The sequence below is a fragment of the Diceros bicornis genome, chromosome 22 (assembly GCF_020826845.1).
Source record: "Diceros bicornis minor isolate mBicDic1 chromosome 22, mDicBic1.mat.cur, whole genome shotgun sequence".
In the NCBI taxonomy this organism is placed as follows: Eukaryota; Metazoa; Chordata; class Mammalia; order Perissodactyla; family Rhinocerotidae; genus Diceros; species Diceros bicornis.
This window is the reverse complement of record NC_080761.1, coordinates 38,589,128-38,604,164: the sequence shown is the minus strand read 5'-3', so window position 1 is coordinate 38,604,164 and position 15,037 is coordinate 38,589,128. Positions and strand designations below refer to the sequence as shown.

At 34.5% G+C, this 15,037-nt stretch overlaps 1 protein-coding gene across 3 annotated transcripts in view; it reads right to left on the bottom strand.

The window, feature by feature from the left end:
• CCDC171 (coiled-coil domain containing 171) overlaps positions 1–15,037 on the bottom strand; it is a 300,588-nt gene that overhangs the window by 33,397 nt on the left and 252,154 nt on the right. For all 3 annotated transcript variants that reach the window (XM_058565834.1, XM_058565832.1, XM_058565833.1), the window contains one exon: positions 8,351–8,503. In XM_058565834.1, the coding sequence (XP_058421817.1) occupies positions 8,351–8,503 (153 nt within the window). The remainder of the gene's footprint in view (positions 1–8,350; positions 8,504–15,037) is intronic.

The window sequence follows — 15,037 nt, the reverse complement described above, 5'->3', positions numbered from 1 at the left end:
GATGGGGCTCAGGGCAGGCCGCCCCAAAATATGCCAAAGTGGCATATTGATTATTTTGAATTAAAGTTACTTGAGAAACAGCCAATACAAGAAGGACACTCTGACCCTCCTCTCTGTCCTCCTGAAAGCAAGAAATAAATCTCCTGTGTGAAAGGTACCCTCCCTGCACCAGGAGGTAAAGAGTCATCCTTATCGTCAGAGATAGGGAATTCAGGGCCAAGAAGTCTATGTAAACAAACTCTGCTTAGTTCCTTCACTAATTAGTACCCAAGCCTAAGTTTCTTTGTCTTGTCAATTCTTGACAAATTTATTGTTTCTTTGCCTAAAAGGTATATAAACAGCCTGCTTTGGTCACTTCTTGGTTCCCATATCTATGAGACCTCCATATGCACAAAATTAAATTTCTTTTTTTCTTCTGTTAATCTGCCTTGTATCAATTTAATTATTAGACCAGCCAAAAGAACCAAGAGGGACAAGGGGAAATTTTCCCCTCCCCAACACCCTTATTTAGCTTTGTTAGTATCCAAAGGCCAGAGCTGGAGCTTGTGATAAAAATATGAGAGAATTTAATGAGCATCTAAGTAAACAGTATTTAGCAAAAGGGTAAAATGAGTGTTGTTATGGCATCAAATGTAGGTGAACTTTGAGAACAAATAGAAAAAAATGAAATTTGCAGTTGGGAAAAGTAAATATACAAAGCAAAGGGAATAAACGTTTTGCAATGCAGTCGTTGGAGACATCTCAGTAAGAGTTTCTCAGAAAGCTGAGGATCACAGCTACGGGCCACACTGATCTGGCCTCCTACTCCTCTGGTCTCATCTCTCACAATTCTCCATCTAATTCACTCTGCTCCAGTCATACAGACGTCATTCCATTCCTTGAGCATTTCATGCTTTCCCTGTCAGCTCCTACTTAATCTTCATTTTTTCAACTAAGATTTCAATCCCTCAAGCAGGCCACACCAAGCCCCAGTCATGTGCTCTCATAGCACTCTGTGATTCCACTTATACATCATTCTTTTAATTATCCGTATAATAGTTGTATTTTCAACTATACTTGAAGTGCCATGATGGTAGAGATGTGTCTTAATCCATACTGTAGTCTCAGAGAAAGCACCAGATAAGGAATAGAGTCCTTGGGTTCTAATCTGATTGGGTTCTAATTAAAAACCTGGAAGCGAGACTCCAGAATCTGTACCCTATACCACTGAACTGCACTGTGCAGCCTCTCTCAACAAATTAAGCCATGGCTTATGGTTCGCTTAAAAAAACTTTTTTTTTCCTTGAAGGACTAAACACCTCAATAATAAACATCACGAATCAACTGAGATAAAGTATTTAAAAGTTTATGAGAGCAACTTACCTAGAGTAAGTTACTTAAATTCTGTCACTTTCTTTATCCACACAACACTAGTAGTAACAAACAATCCTTTCTCTCTCAAGAAAATGTAATAAAAACAAATGTGATAAAATATTATTTGAGAACTTAAGGGAAAGGGGATTCTTATTTTTATCTTAACTGAACATAAATATCTAAACCTTTCACCTTTATTAACAAAGTAATACCACTTGACAACTATCAAATCTGACGTAATTTGAACAATGATGCAAAGATATCACTCCTGCAAAGACACTAACTGGAATGCTCCTCTGATTTGTAATTTATTATTTCCTCATAAATAAAATATTATAGAATCAAAAACATACTGTTTAAACATACAGTGGAAATGAGGCAAATCAATACTGTAGCCTCCAGCATCATAATTCACAGCAAAGTATTTGGGTTTGGCATTCTCTGTTTCAAAGATTGAAATATCATGTGTTTCTCCACAGATGTGGGTGTGCTGGTCTCCAAACACCCACATGTAATTGGTTCTGACTGCTGCACTGTTCTCTACTGGGCTGTATGGGACTCAAAAGCTCTTTACTCAAAGCCCTTTCTGGTTACTATTACTCAAGATAAAAGCTCTAGAGCAGCCCTAAGTTAATGGGTCAAAGACAAACATACTGAAAGTGTTAAAGTACTGGCAAGTGTACAATTGATGAGAACTCTTAGATAAACTCCAGCATTATTATTACTACACGTTGCTGAACAAAAAACAAAAATGTCACCTAAAGAGGGATAAAGTTTTTAAAGATGACTATTCACGTCTACAATATGACTGATCTCTTGCATTCTAAGCGTGTATGCATTACAACACCATGATATGTTAAGTCTTTGATTAATAATGAATTTTTTTATTCTTATCCAGTGAAAGGTTGGAAAAGACAGTAATAAGCATATACTGACTGTCCTCAGTTCATTAAATTAGTGATAACAACAACTAGCATTAATACTGTACTTAATATGTGCTAAAAGCACTGATTTAAGAGTTGTTTTAGTTCTTTTGCCTACTCATAAAAAGACTTTCTTATAGTTACATATATTTCTTAAAGCTATATGGATAGTTTAGATGGAGGAAGTATATGTAATTATCAAGAATTTTCTATGTGTAGGGAAGAAAACTAACACTTACTGAGCACCTACTAATATGCCAGACACTGTCTTTGTTTAATCTTCACAACAACCCTGCAATGTAGGCAATTTCATCTACATGTTACAAAATAGAAACTGATGCTTAAAGCACGGTGTAGATAATAAATAACAGTGCCAGAAAGCACACCCAGGCTTGCTTCACTCTAAGCCTTATATGAGGGACCTAAGGGAAGGAGGCCATGGTAGGCAGGATGGGTATTGGAGAAAAGAACTAGTTCATCTGAGGACCCAGTAATAGAGTTTTGAGAACAGCCAAAATAACAAATACTAGAGAGACCAAAGAAGAACATCAAGAGCAAAATGGCCAGTGGCCAGAATCAAATCAGATTATAGAGTAAAAAGCAGGGATTGGGTGGTGCAAGAATGGGTTGGGAAAATACAAAAGTAGGGTTTGGAGTGACTGTTACAAGCAGTCTTGGGCTTCAGTGGGTGTAGGCTGTTTGGGTGAGTTGGATGTCTTTAATTGAGAAGGGAAATAGAACTAAAGTAACAATACACTTTTTATTATACAAAAAATATTATATAATTTAATTCATTAAACATATGTACTATCTATAAGGCCTATTTCTCAGAACAAAATAAAACATATTTTGATTGCTCTTCCCCCAAAATGTCAAATTGCTACACATTATTTAAAGAATGTGTAGCAAAGAATGTACTACAAACATTCTGTCTTCTCAGTACCTTCTTCTAACAATGTTAGGCAGAATGCACTCCTCTCTCATCTATGTTCTCATGTCTATTTTTGTGATTTGCTTATGTGCCTGTTTCCCTTGCTAGAAGAGAAACCCACAAGGGCAGAGATCATCTCTTGACACTTTGTCCCCATAAAACAAATAAAATGGTAGACGAAAATCCAAAAATGTCAATAATTATATTAAATGTAAATGGTCTAATCACCCAGTTAAAAGCCAGAGATTGTTAAATGGATAAATAAAACAAAACCAAACTATATCTTTCTACAAAAAATCCACCATCAATATAAAACGTAGGTTAAAAGAAAAGGATGGAAAAAGACATATCATGCAAACGCTAGTCAAAAGAAAGCTGGAATGTGAAAAGGTGATGGTCAAAATTATAAAAATGGACAGTGTAGTGAACAGGGCCAAAACGAAACTTCTGGAGTTCACTTCCATCTTAAAACAGAACTCCCTGAATCCTCTGAACGCTCTTCTCCTATATCTCATACTTAACAGCTAAATCCTTGAGATAGTTATTTAAATTTACTGTCTTTTCTTTGGTCAGCTCTCACTTATTTCTCCACCTCTTACTGAAAGAGCATTTGCTAAGGTTACCAAGGGCCTCCATGCTTTAAATGCAAAGGCCATTTTCAACCCTCATTGCACTTGATCTTCAGCAGCATATGGCACTATTGACATGTCATCCTCCTTAAAACACTCTATTCTCATGGCATCATAGTTTTTGGTTTTCCTCTTATCTCTTGGTGTGTTCCTTTACAGCCTCCTTTGCAACCTTATCTTCAAGCATTATATGTTGGAGTTTTTCAAGTTTCATTCTTAAGCCTTTTTCTCTTCTTACTCTATAACCTGTTCCTACATAGTCTCATTCTTACTAACAGCTTCAAGTCCTATCTATATGACAATGCTTAAAATTTATATCTCCAGCTGGCATCTGGCTTGAATTTCATATCAAGCAGAATTTTTGACATCTCCAGTTGGATGTCTTGATGTACCTCAAACTTAACATACTCAAAACTAAATTCACAATATATTCTCCTGTTCCATTGTTTCTCTCTCAACAAATGAGATCATTGATCCATTTCCAAAACAAAAAAACCTAGAAATTGTCTGATATATCTCTATCTCTTGTTCTTCAAATCCAATTGTTTCTTCACACTACAGCCAAAGTGATTTTTTTTTTAATGCAAATCTGAGCATGTCATTCCTTCTTTAAAGTTTTCCAGTGACTTTTCCCTTGCTCTTAGGACTAAGACAACAAAGTCTGACCTCTGCCCTTTTCTCCAGTCCATTCTTATCTCAGACCACTCTTCCTTTGCTCTTTTTATTTCAGCCACACTGGTCTTCCTCGGTTTCTTCTTTCCATCACAGAGCCTTTGTAGATGTTCCCATTCCCCTCCTCTTGATCTGGAACACTATTCTCTTCCACCCCTGGATAACTCCTACCCAGTCTTCAGATACTAGCTCAAGCATCACTGACTTGGAAAAGGCTTTACTGATACACTAGTCTAGGGCAGGCTCATTTGTTTAAAAAATGTTTGTAGACTTAAGTTCTTTTCTTTCAGTACACTTATCTTGGTTAGTAATTACACATTGATTAGTGTGATTCCATGAAAATAATTACTTCCACTATTAGATTTTAAGTTCATGAGAACAAGGATGTCTGTCTTGGTTCGCACGATACCCCCAGGACCAGAACTGTGCCTCCCACAGAGCAGATGCTGAATAAATACAGAACTGATGGATAAAGAAAAGAATTAACAAACAATAATACAAAGAAGGAAGAGCTCAAGTAAGTAGAGGCAAGAGAGCCAATGAAGAAAAAGTCTATAACAAGTTAAACAAAGAAAATGAGTGTTTAAAGAAGAAAGTAATCAAAAGCTTCATATGTGGCAGAAACATTAAAAGGAATAAGGAACTAATGAACAGACAGAGCAAGCAGAAAATTATTGGTGACCTTCGAGAATATAGTTTCAGTGGAAGATAGACTCAGAAGCCAGATAGCAGTAAAGCTGAGTAAATGGGAGGTGAGTATATAGAAGAGCAAGTATAGACTACTTTTCAAGAATGTGTCAATGAAAAGAGAGGGAGACAGGCTGCAGAAAGGGCAGAGAGCTCAGTCATTGGAATATACTGATGGTGATCACAGATGAGGAGTTACATGTTCAAGGCTACAGTAGGAAGCTGAACAAAATGACGAGGCCTGCAGCTGAAGATGTTAGGTTAGTAAATAATCTTTTCCTGGGGTGCAATCCAATTATTTTCTATCAAGATAATGGTGATAAAAATAATAGCTAACTTTTTTTTTTTTGATTACTCACTAAGTGAGAGGCAAAGTTCAAAGTACTTTAATACTTCTCACTAGACCTCCCAATATCTCTATTAGGGAGTGGTATAATTATCCCCATTTCACGGATGAAAGCCTGAGACACAAGACACGTGATTAGCAATGGACAGAATCGTTATTTGAATCCAATTTATCTGACTTCTATGGCACATACTATTAATTGGTTAACCCAATACCCATTCATTCCTCATTCCCTTGTCCCTTGACTAATTATAGCTAGGGGTGGCCACATGACCCCTTTCCAGCTAATGGAACATAATGGAAATATAATTGGAGCTTCCTTGGAAGGCTTTTTTAAATATATAAGTATTTAAATATATATTTATATATGTATTTACTATATTATCTATTAAATCTACATTAAAATTTATAAATATTTAAATAAATATATATAATATAAATATTTAAATATATTTTTAATGGAAAGCCATATATATATACACACACATATATATATATATACACATATATATAACAGATATTGCTGGGCCATCCCACCTCTCTGACTTGAATGTGACTGCAAATCCTAGAGCTGGCTGCTGTCTTATGACAAGAGGGAGTGGCAGACAAATTACAGAGAAGTTGAACCACCAGCCTATGACAATAGCCATTTACTTCTAGACTTCTTGCTATGTGAGAAAAAAAAAACCCAAACCTTTATTTTCTTAACTCATGTTAGTCAGGTTTTCTGATATTTACACTGCATTGTACTCCTAATGGATATAATTCCAAAGCCCATGCTCTTATCTACCAAACTATATCACCTCTCATCTATGAAATACAGAGATTAAGCCTCTTCTACCTCCCTCAGAGAGCTCTGAAGGAGTGTAAATTAGAAAATGTATATACGAATGTTTTGAAGAATAACAACTATTATACAAATTCATTACTGTTTTAAAAATAGTGATTTTCAACTAAGGGAAGAGATCAGAGAGCATACATCCCAGAGAGACATGGGATTGGGCAGCATTCTTCTACACAAATATGTTGGAAACTTTTCACATTACACATGCCCCCTTTGAGAATCACTGCCAGGGTGAGATGATGAGCATATTCTCCAGATGTGTTCAGAAGGAAAAGAAAGGTTGAGAAGCGGAGCTTTATTATGACAGTGAGCTGTATTAAACACTTCCACTAAGGCATCAGTAGCATAATAATTGGTAAAAATTTTTTGAACCCATGGGGAAACAATCCCACCTTAGCAAGTTTGGTCTTTCTTAAAATACAAATAATTATTTTTATATGAATAACAGCAACAAACAATAAATAACAGTACGACTCAACAAAGCTGACGTAACTTAAACAGTGAAATGTATTATTAACCAATGGGATCAGAAAGTTAACAGGAAGATATATTTCAAAGAAAGGCTAGAATAAATTCCAAACACATATTTCAAACTTTTAAAAAAGTTTCCTCTTCATTTTAATTTCCCTCGGTGGAGCTCAAATTTACTACTCTCTCTTTAAGAAATTAACAAAGTCATTTAAAAAATTGAACTCATATCTCAGGTCCTAAATAACTGGTTTGTTCATTTACTGGTTAAATTGCTAGTATTTTTCATTCAGTAAACATTTGTTGAGCACCTATTGTGGGCCAGACCCTTCTTGGCACTAGAGTGCCTTCAGAGCAGTGAAGAAAACACCCAAAATTGCTTGTCTTTATGGAACTTACATCTCCTGAGGGCAGGGAGCAAACAGATAAAAAGCAAATAAATAAAGTGCACTATATATCCAATGATGCTCAGTGCCATAGTGAACAAGTAAAGCAAGGAACGTGGCAGGTAGATGAGCAATATGGGGGAGCACGAGACAGAGAGTTTGTAGAGGGTTAGGCGAAGAGGGTTGCTGGTCTCAGTTTTAAATACCATGGTCATAAAGGTGTCATTGGGATGCTGACATTTGAGCTAAGAACTCAAGGAGCTGCAGAACCAAACCATAGCTATGCATCTGATTGCTTTAATTGCTAACTGTTTTTCTGTTGAATATACCATTTGAAATGGGTCAACAGCTGAATAGCAAAATGATACAGTTTTTTCCTGACAAGTTACCTTGATCCATTGTAATGAAACCCAAAAAGGAAAAAAAATACGTTCCAATGATTGGTAACCCTCTGAATCTTATCGTTGCTATATCTTCTTTTTTCAGAAAAAAGTTTAAATATTTTATTCCTTTATGTCCCAATATATTCATTTTTTGATACTCCCCAAACACATATTTTAAATGTAGAAAATTTCGTTTAGTCTTAAATGAGCCCAAATTTCATCATGGGCTAAAATTTTAAGACATAAAATGACTGCTGAAACTGAATTTTAATCATATAGATGAATCACAACATGCATCTTTGGCTAGGCATGTATTATGGATAAGTCTAGTTTTCTACAGAGAATAATCACATGTTCTAATTACCATTTTGGTTATACGCATAATTAATAATATTCTGTCTTAATGGGACACATTGAATCTTCAGACAGTTGCAAGATTTAACTATGCATACTGCCAAATCCAACTGTCAGCTGCACTGCCAAACACAAAGGAATCTTGATGTAGTGTTTTAGCATTGATAACAATATGCATATCTTTATACATGATACAATGGAAAAATTAATTGCTTTTCTTCCTTCAAAATTTTCTCCGCACTAATAATTTTACGTTGCTTGATTGATCATTTACCCTAAATTATATACATTGGAGAGTGATCTTATGAGCAATAAAAACATGAATGTATATGTGACCCAAGACCCAAAGAAGAAAAAAATATTGTAGGACTTACTGATTGTAAACTTTCATTTTCACGTAAACAAGCTGTGTGAAGTTCTGATTTCAAGGTTGCAATGTGACTTCGATGAGATGTCATCTCCTTCTCTAACGTAGCGATTCTAGTGCTTGCAAGCTGGTAGACATCCATGAAACTTTTAATCATAGCCTTAAGAAATAAAAATAATGTCACATACAATTCAAATAAAGCTGTCCCCAAAGGACAATTTCCATAATTTGAAAGCAAAAATCATTAAAATTTTAAAATAAACAACTTTTCATCTTTCTTTAAAATAATAAAGCTAAACCTTACATTTTATATTGAGAACAGTGACTATTTTAAGAAAGTTGAGGAGAAAATAATTGAGACTTCTTTTCTAGAGTATTTATTTAAATAAGATTACTTTGATCTATTGTGCTTAAAATTTAGAATGCAGTTTTTAAAGATGGCACACTTACTTTCTTGGTAAAGTTAAATTCAAGTTGTAATTTGACCTAAATTTCAATCTTAAGACACACAACAGATGGATATATAAGCAAGATATTTCAAAACAAGCTGAGTTAGTAAAATTTTCAATCCACCTAAACAACATATGTTTTGAAACAAAAGGAGTTGAAATAATCCTGTGATTTTTTGAGTAAATAATGTGATTCCTATATTGTAAGAAAAGCATCATTACTTTCATTCATATGACAGAGGAATGCCCTTGCATTATACTACATATAATAAAATAAACGACACAACCAAGTGCTGGTAAATTTTTCTCTCCTCTAAATAGTATAATTTTGGGGTGATTGTTGGACCTCCATATTATTGTTTAATCACATTTTATATACTTTTTTTCTTCTAAAGCAACCTGTAGTGAATTTTAAGTCCAAAGATACTATTAGACCTTTTTATTTTTTTATTTTTTTTAATTTTTTGTTTATTGCAGTAACATTGGTTTATAACATTGTAAAAATTTCAAGTGTACATCATTGTACTTCTATTTCTGCATAGATTACATCATGTTCACCACCAAAATACTAATTACAACCTATTACCACACACATGTACCGAATTATCCCTTTCACCCTCCTCCCTCCCCCCTTCCCCTCTGGTAACCACCAATCCAATCTCGGTCCCTATGTGTTTGTTTATTGTTGTTATTATCTACTACTTAATGAAGGAAATCATACGGTATTTGACCTTCTCCCTCTGACTTATTTCACTTTGCATTATACCCTCAATGTCCATCCATGTTGTCACAAATGCCTGGATTTCATCGTTTCTTATGGCTGAGTAGTATTCCATTGTGTATATATACCACATCTTCTTTATCCATTCGTCCCTTGATGGGCACTTAGGTTGCTTCCCAAGTCTTGGCTATTGTGAATAATGCTGCAATGAACACAGGGGTGCATGTACCTTTACAAATTGGTGTTTTCAAGTTCTTTGGATAAATACCCAACAGTGGAATAGCTGGATCATATGGTAGTTCTAGCCTTGATTTTTTGAGGAATCTCCATACTGTTATCCATAGTGGCTGCACCAGTTTGCACTCCCACCAGCAGTATATGAGAGTTCCCTTCTCTCCACATCCTCTCCAACACATGTTGTTTCCTGTCTTATTAATTATAGCCATTCTGACGGGCGTCAGGTGATATCTCATTGTAGTTTTGATTTGCATTTCCCTGATGGTGATTTTGAACATCTTTTCATGTGCCTGTTGGCCATCTGTATATCTTCTTTGGAGAAATGTCTGTTCAGGTCTTTTGCCCATTTTTTAATTGGGTTGGTAGTTTTTTTGTTGGTGAGATGCGTGAGTTCTTTATATATTCTGGAGATTAAGCCCTTATCAGATGTATGGTTTGCAAATATCTTCTCCCAATTGTTAGGTTGTCTTTTCGTTTTGTTGATGGTTTCCTTTGCTGTGCAGAAGCTTTTTAGTTTGATGTAGTCCCATTTGTTTATTTTTTCTATTGTTTCTCTTGCCCGGTCAGACGTGGTGTTTGAAAAGATGTTGCTAAGACCGATGTTGAAGAGCGTACTGCCTGTTTTCTTCTAGAAGTTTCACAGTTTCCGGTCTTACAGTCAAGTCTTTAATCCATTTGGAGTTAATTTTTGTGTATGGTATAAGGTAAGGGTCTACTTTCATTTTTTTGCATGTGGCTATCCAGTTTTCCCAACACGATTTGTTGAAGAGACTTTCTTTTCTCCATTGTATGTTCTTGGCTCCTTTGTCAAAGATTAGCTGTCCATAGATGTGTGGGTTTATTTCTGGGCTTTCGATTCTATTCCATTGATCTGTGTGTCTGTTTTTGTGCCAGTACCATGCTGTTTTGGTTACCATAGCTTTGTAGTATATTTTGAAATCAGGGAGTGTGATACCTCCAGCTTTGTTCTTTTTTCTCAGGATTCCTTTAGCTATTCGGGGTCTTTTGTTGTTCCATATAAATTTTAGGATTCTTTGTTCAATTTCTGTGAAAAATGTTGTTGGCACTTTGATAGGGATTGCATTGAATCTATAGATGGCTTTAGGAAGTACGGACATCTTAACTATGTTAATTCTTCCAATCCAAGAGCATGGAATATCTTTCCATTTCTTTGTGTCTTCTTCCATTTCTTTCAGAAATGTTTTATAGTTTTTGGTGTACAGATCTTTCACCTCTTTGGTTAAGTTTATTCCTAGATATTTTATTCTTTTTGTTGCAATCGTAAATGGGATGGTATTCTTAATTTCTCTTTCTGCTACTTCGTTGTTAGTGTACAGAAATGCAACTGATTTTTGTATGTTGATTTTGTATCCTGCAACTTTACCATATTCGTTTATTACTTCTAAAAGTTTTCTGGTGGATTCTTTAGGGTTTTCTATATATAAAATCATGTCATCTGCAAATAGTGACAGTTTCACTTCTTCCTTTCCAATTTGGATCCCTTTTATTTCTTTCTCTTGCCTGATTGCTCTGGCTAGGACTTTTAAGTCCAAAAATACTATTAGACCTTTTTAAAGAAGTCTTTCCAAATACTTCAAATATAGCAAAATAAAATCAAACACTTCAAAGACATATTCAAATATGTATTTGTCATATAATAGTGTTATATTATTTACAAGAAAATAATTGTTCTAATCACAGCCACAACTTAGTACAATGGTAGACAGTCTGAGAATTTCCAAATTATATTCAATCTGAAGAGTCCGATTTGGGAAAGCTTTGAGAAACTAGATATTTGAACAATTCTGAATGGATATGAAATAATAATTTGGTGAACAAAGAGTGAGAAACAACATACATAATGTCTGAGACACAGAAGCAGGTTAGTTATTTGTAGGTTAGTGTAAGAACATTCACACCTTTTTGCCTAACAAATTTCTATTTGCCCTAAAAAATCCAACTCAGACACCATCTCTTTCAAGAAGCCTCTTTTTGAGCCCAAAGGCAGTGTTAACTTCTACTCTGGTTCCCTGTGGGTCCCTCATGCTTGCTTCTGCTACGGAATTTATTGCTTTAGGGGAAATATATTAGTTCACATGTTTATCTTTACTAGATTGAGGAGCTCCGTAGGCCAGATACTATGCCTAATCATCTCTGTTTCTTCAGGGATGATAGCAGCCCACAGTGAGCACTTGTTTGAATGACTGACTGACTGAGTAAATGAACGAAAAACTGAAAAAGATAAAAAACCCCACAAGTTGAAGCCATATGTTGGCATAAAATACCTTACAGGAAAGAAGGAAGATATTTGGGAAAATATAATCTTAACATTCTAATGAATAAATTATTAACCATACTTTAAGTCAAAAAAAAAGAAGCAAAAGCATAGCTGTTCACACAGAAGTGATTCTGTTACCTAACACTAAATGAGCACGGTATGACCTCATATTTGGAACATCTCACATGTCCAAAACCTGCCTTACTTTGAGTCATTTCAAGGTAAGCTTATAGATAATTCTAACACAAAATATTTCCCTGGGTTTCAAAAGTATGTAAAAATCAGAGACTATAAAATCATATCGGTCTCTTCCTATGCCAAGCCTGTCTCCACTCTTACGAATTCATTCATCGCCTCCATAGAAACAGTGGTCCAGGGACCACAAATCCTATTTTTATCTGGTCCCCACTCTGCCACCTACTCAGCTTTATGTTGTCGGGCAATGCCACGTCATCTCTCTGCGCCTCCATCTCCTCCCTCCATGAAATGGGAAAGAGAGTCATTTTCTTGCCTACTTCCAAAACTGTTGTAAGGCTCAGATAATTAAAAATCTGAAGCAAAGCCAATTTTCTTAACCCTTCAACTACATTGCATCTAATATAAGAAAGTCCTCTAAAAATGATACACTACTGAATTTCATTGTGGTGTTACTATTGTTCTATTTTTAAATTCTCCACTAAGATCTTGATGAGACAATCGGTGATAGGGGGTTCGTATACACACGTTCTTGTTGTATATGGACCTCAACTGTATAAAAGGCATGAAAACATGCATAAATGCTTACTGAATTAAAAAAAGTACCCTTCTATCAGTAATAGGATCCTGGATTATTATTTCACTGTAAGTCACAATAGAATTGGCCTCTAATATTTAAGGATAAAAAGGTTCAACATTTTAAAAGTTACCCTATTTCCTAAATTTGGAGAAACGTAATTCACAAATTCTTACATATGTGATATTCTAAAAGGAAAAAATAATTAAATGATATTCCTTCAAACCATTTTTTAAAAAATAAAACAAAACAAAACAAAAACTGTTTTGAAAAGTTACATCTGAAGTTTTATATGTTGGATGGAACAAAGTCATAATTATTTTGGCTCCTTGATCTACTTTTAATAACTAAATTTCTAATATTCAGTGCAGTATTAAAAGAAACCACATATTACTTTTTTATAATACTAAAAAGAATATAATAATAATCTATTTTTTGCTTATGATTTAGAATATTAAGCATTTAAAATCTTTAAAGCAGTATTTCATTTGAGAGATGAAAGCAGTTTTTTATAACACTTACTGTACATTATATTTTTTCAGAGCAGCAAGATACAGTGATAAATACAGAAAGCATGTTTCATGGTATTAATATGCATAAAATACACCATACTCTTCTAAAATGAAAACCTCCTTCAGAGCTGAAGGTATGGAGGAGCGTCAGTGAAATCACAGTTATTCAAAGAAGCCACAGATCTTTTGAGGAATAAAGAATGTTAACTTCCAGTATTAAAAAGTGATTCAAACTACGTAATAAAGGATGCTAGTGAAAAATCCAACTCTTTAATGTAAAGAAAGGTGGCAAGTTGGTAGAAGAAAGGGAAATGACAGTGTGAATCAACTGAGGGGGTAGTAGGCGGAGGGAGTGAGCGTCTATATCAATCTCCTAAGGTAACCCTCACAACACACTTCTCTCTCATATTAAAACATCACATCTTCCTACATTAGGAAACAATGACAGAACAGCATGATACTGTGTACAGCATGTCCAGCATTTGAGAAGTTATCCCACTTCATCTCTGGCCCTGGGGATTTTCACTATGCAGTGGGATATGTAGCTCAGTGCAGCTTACCTGGTTACAGGAGAAACAGAACAAAAGACAGTTTCTGGACAAGAATAGCCTTTTGTTTTAGAGATCATCTATAGCGTTTATCATCAACATAACAAAATGAGAGAATCCAAACAAGTAAAATGCCCCATTCTAAAGAAAAGTCTAAGTGTTTTAGAAAATAAAAAATTCTGAGATACAAACAGGTGGCTGTCACTTGAGGACCAGAATATTGTTTATATAATTTGTTATTTACATATTATTATGTAGCTGAGACTAACTTAAAGTTGGACTTCAGGGAAAATAGGAGCCTCAGAAATCTCGTGTTAGAAGAAGGAGAAATTAGTGAAAAATGTTACAAGGCCTAGATGCCAAAACAGTAAATCTTTCATTACATTTTTGGGTAAGTAACTGGGAAGCAAAAACCTCTGACATTCCACTTTAAATTATATAATTATAGAAATACCTCATTTCTATATATATATATATAAAGTAAATATACCTTGTAAAATAGTTATACCAGATTTACCAAATATGTGAAATATAATAAATTCCCATAAAATGAAGATAATGATTCCTACTTTATAAAAGATTTTGTGGGGATTAAATGAGTATTAATACATGAAAAGACCTTAACTATCTGGCACATAGTAAATACTCAGATAAATGTTAGCTATAATAATGATAATGACATCAAATTAGGAAAATTACTATTTTAACTCATAAAAGAAAGAATCAATATTTCTGAGAGCTATTATCAGACATAAGTATTTTAAATACGGGATATTCTATTCATGTTGAATATTGAATATATTAAAATCCTTTCAAGCATAAAAAATTTTAGAGGCTAATGAATATTTACTTCCTAACAACTTCCCATTGATAATAAAAGTTAACTATATATGATGCCGTTCCTAAGGAAGGAAGTCTTACAATAATAACACGCTTGTAGTCTCTAGTATCAAATTTTGTTTGTTGGTACCTGGAATTAAAGGAAAATTATTTTCTTCATTATCAAAATGTTACTCTGGTAAAGTTGCTCATTTATTAGCTTACTTTCATTCCAATATTTTATAAATGTAGGGATATGGCAGAGAATGAGAGTTAAAGGGCCTGTTACTAGTAGTCTACAAATAGCAACTGTGTTCTCAATTAAGATCCAGTCTAAGATCTGGAATTGGACTCTTTA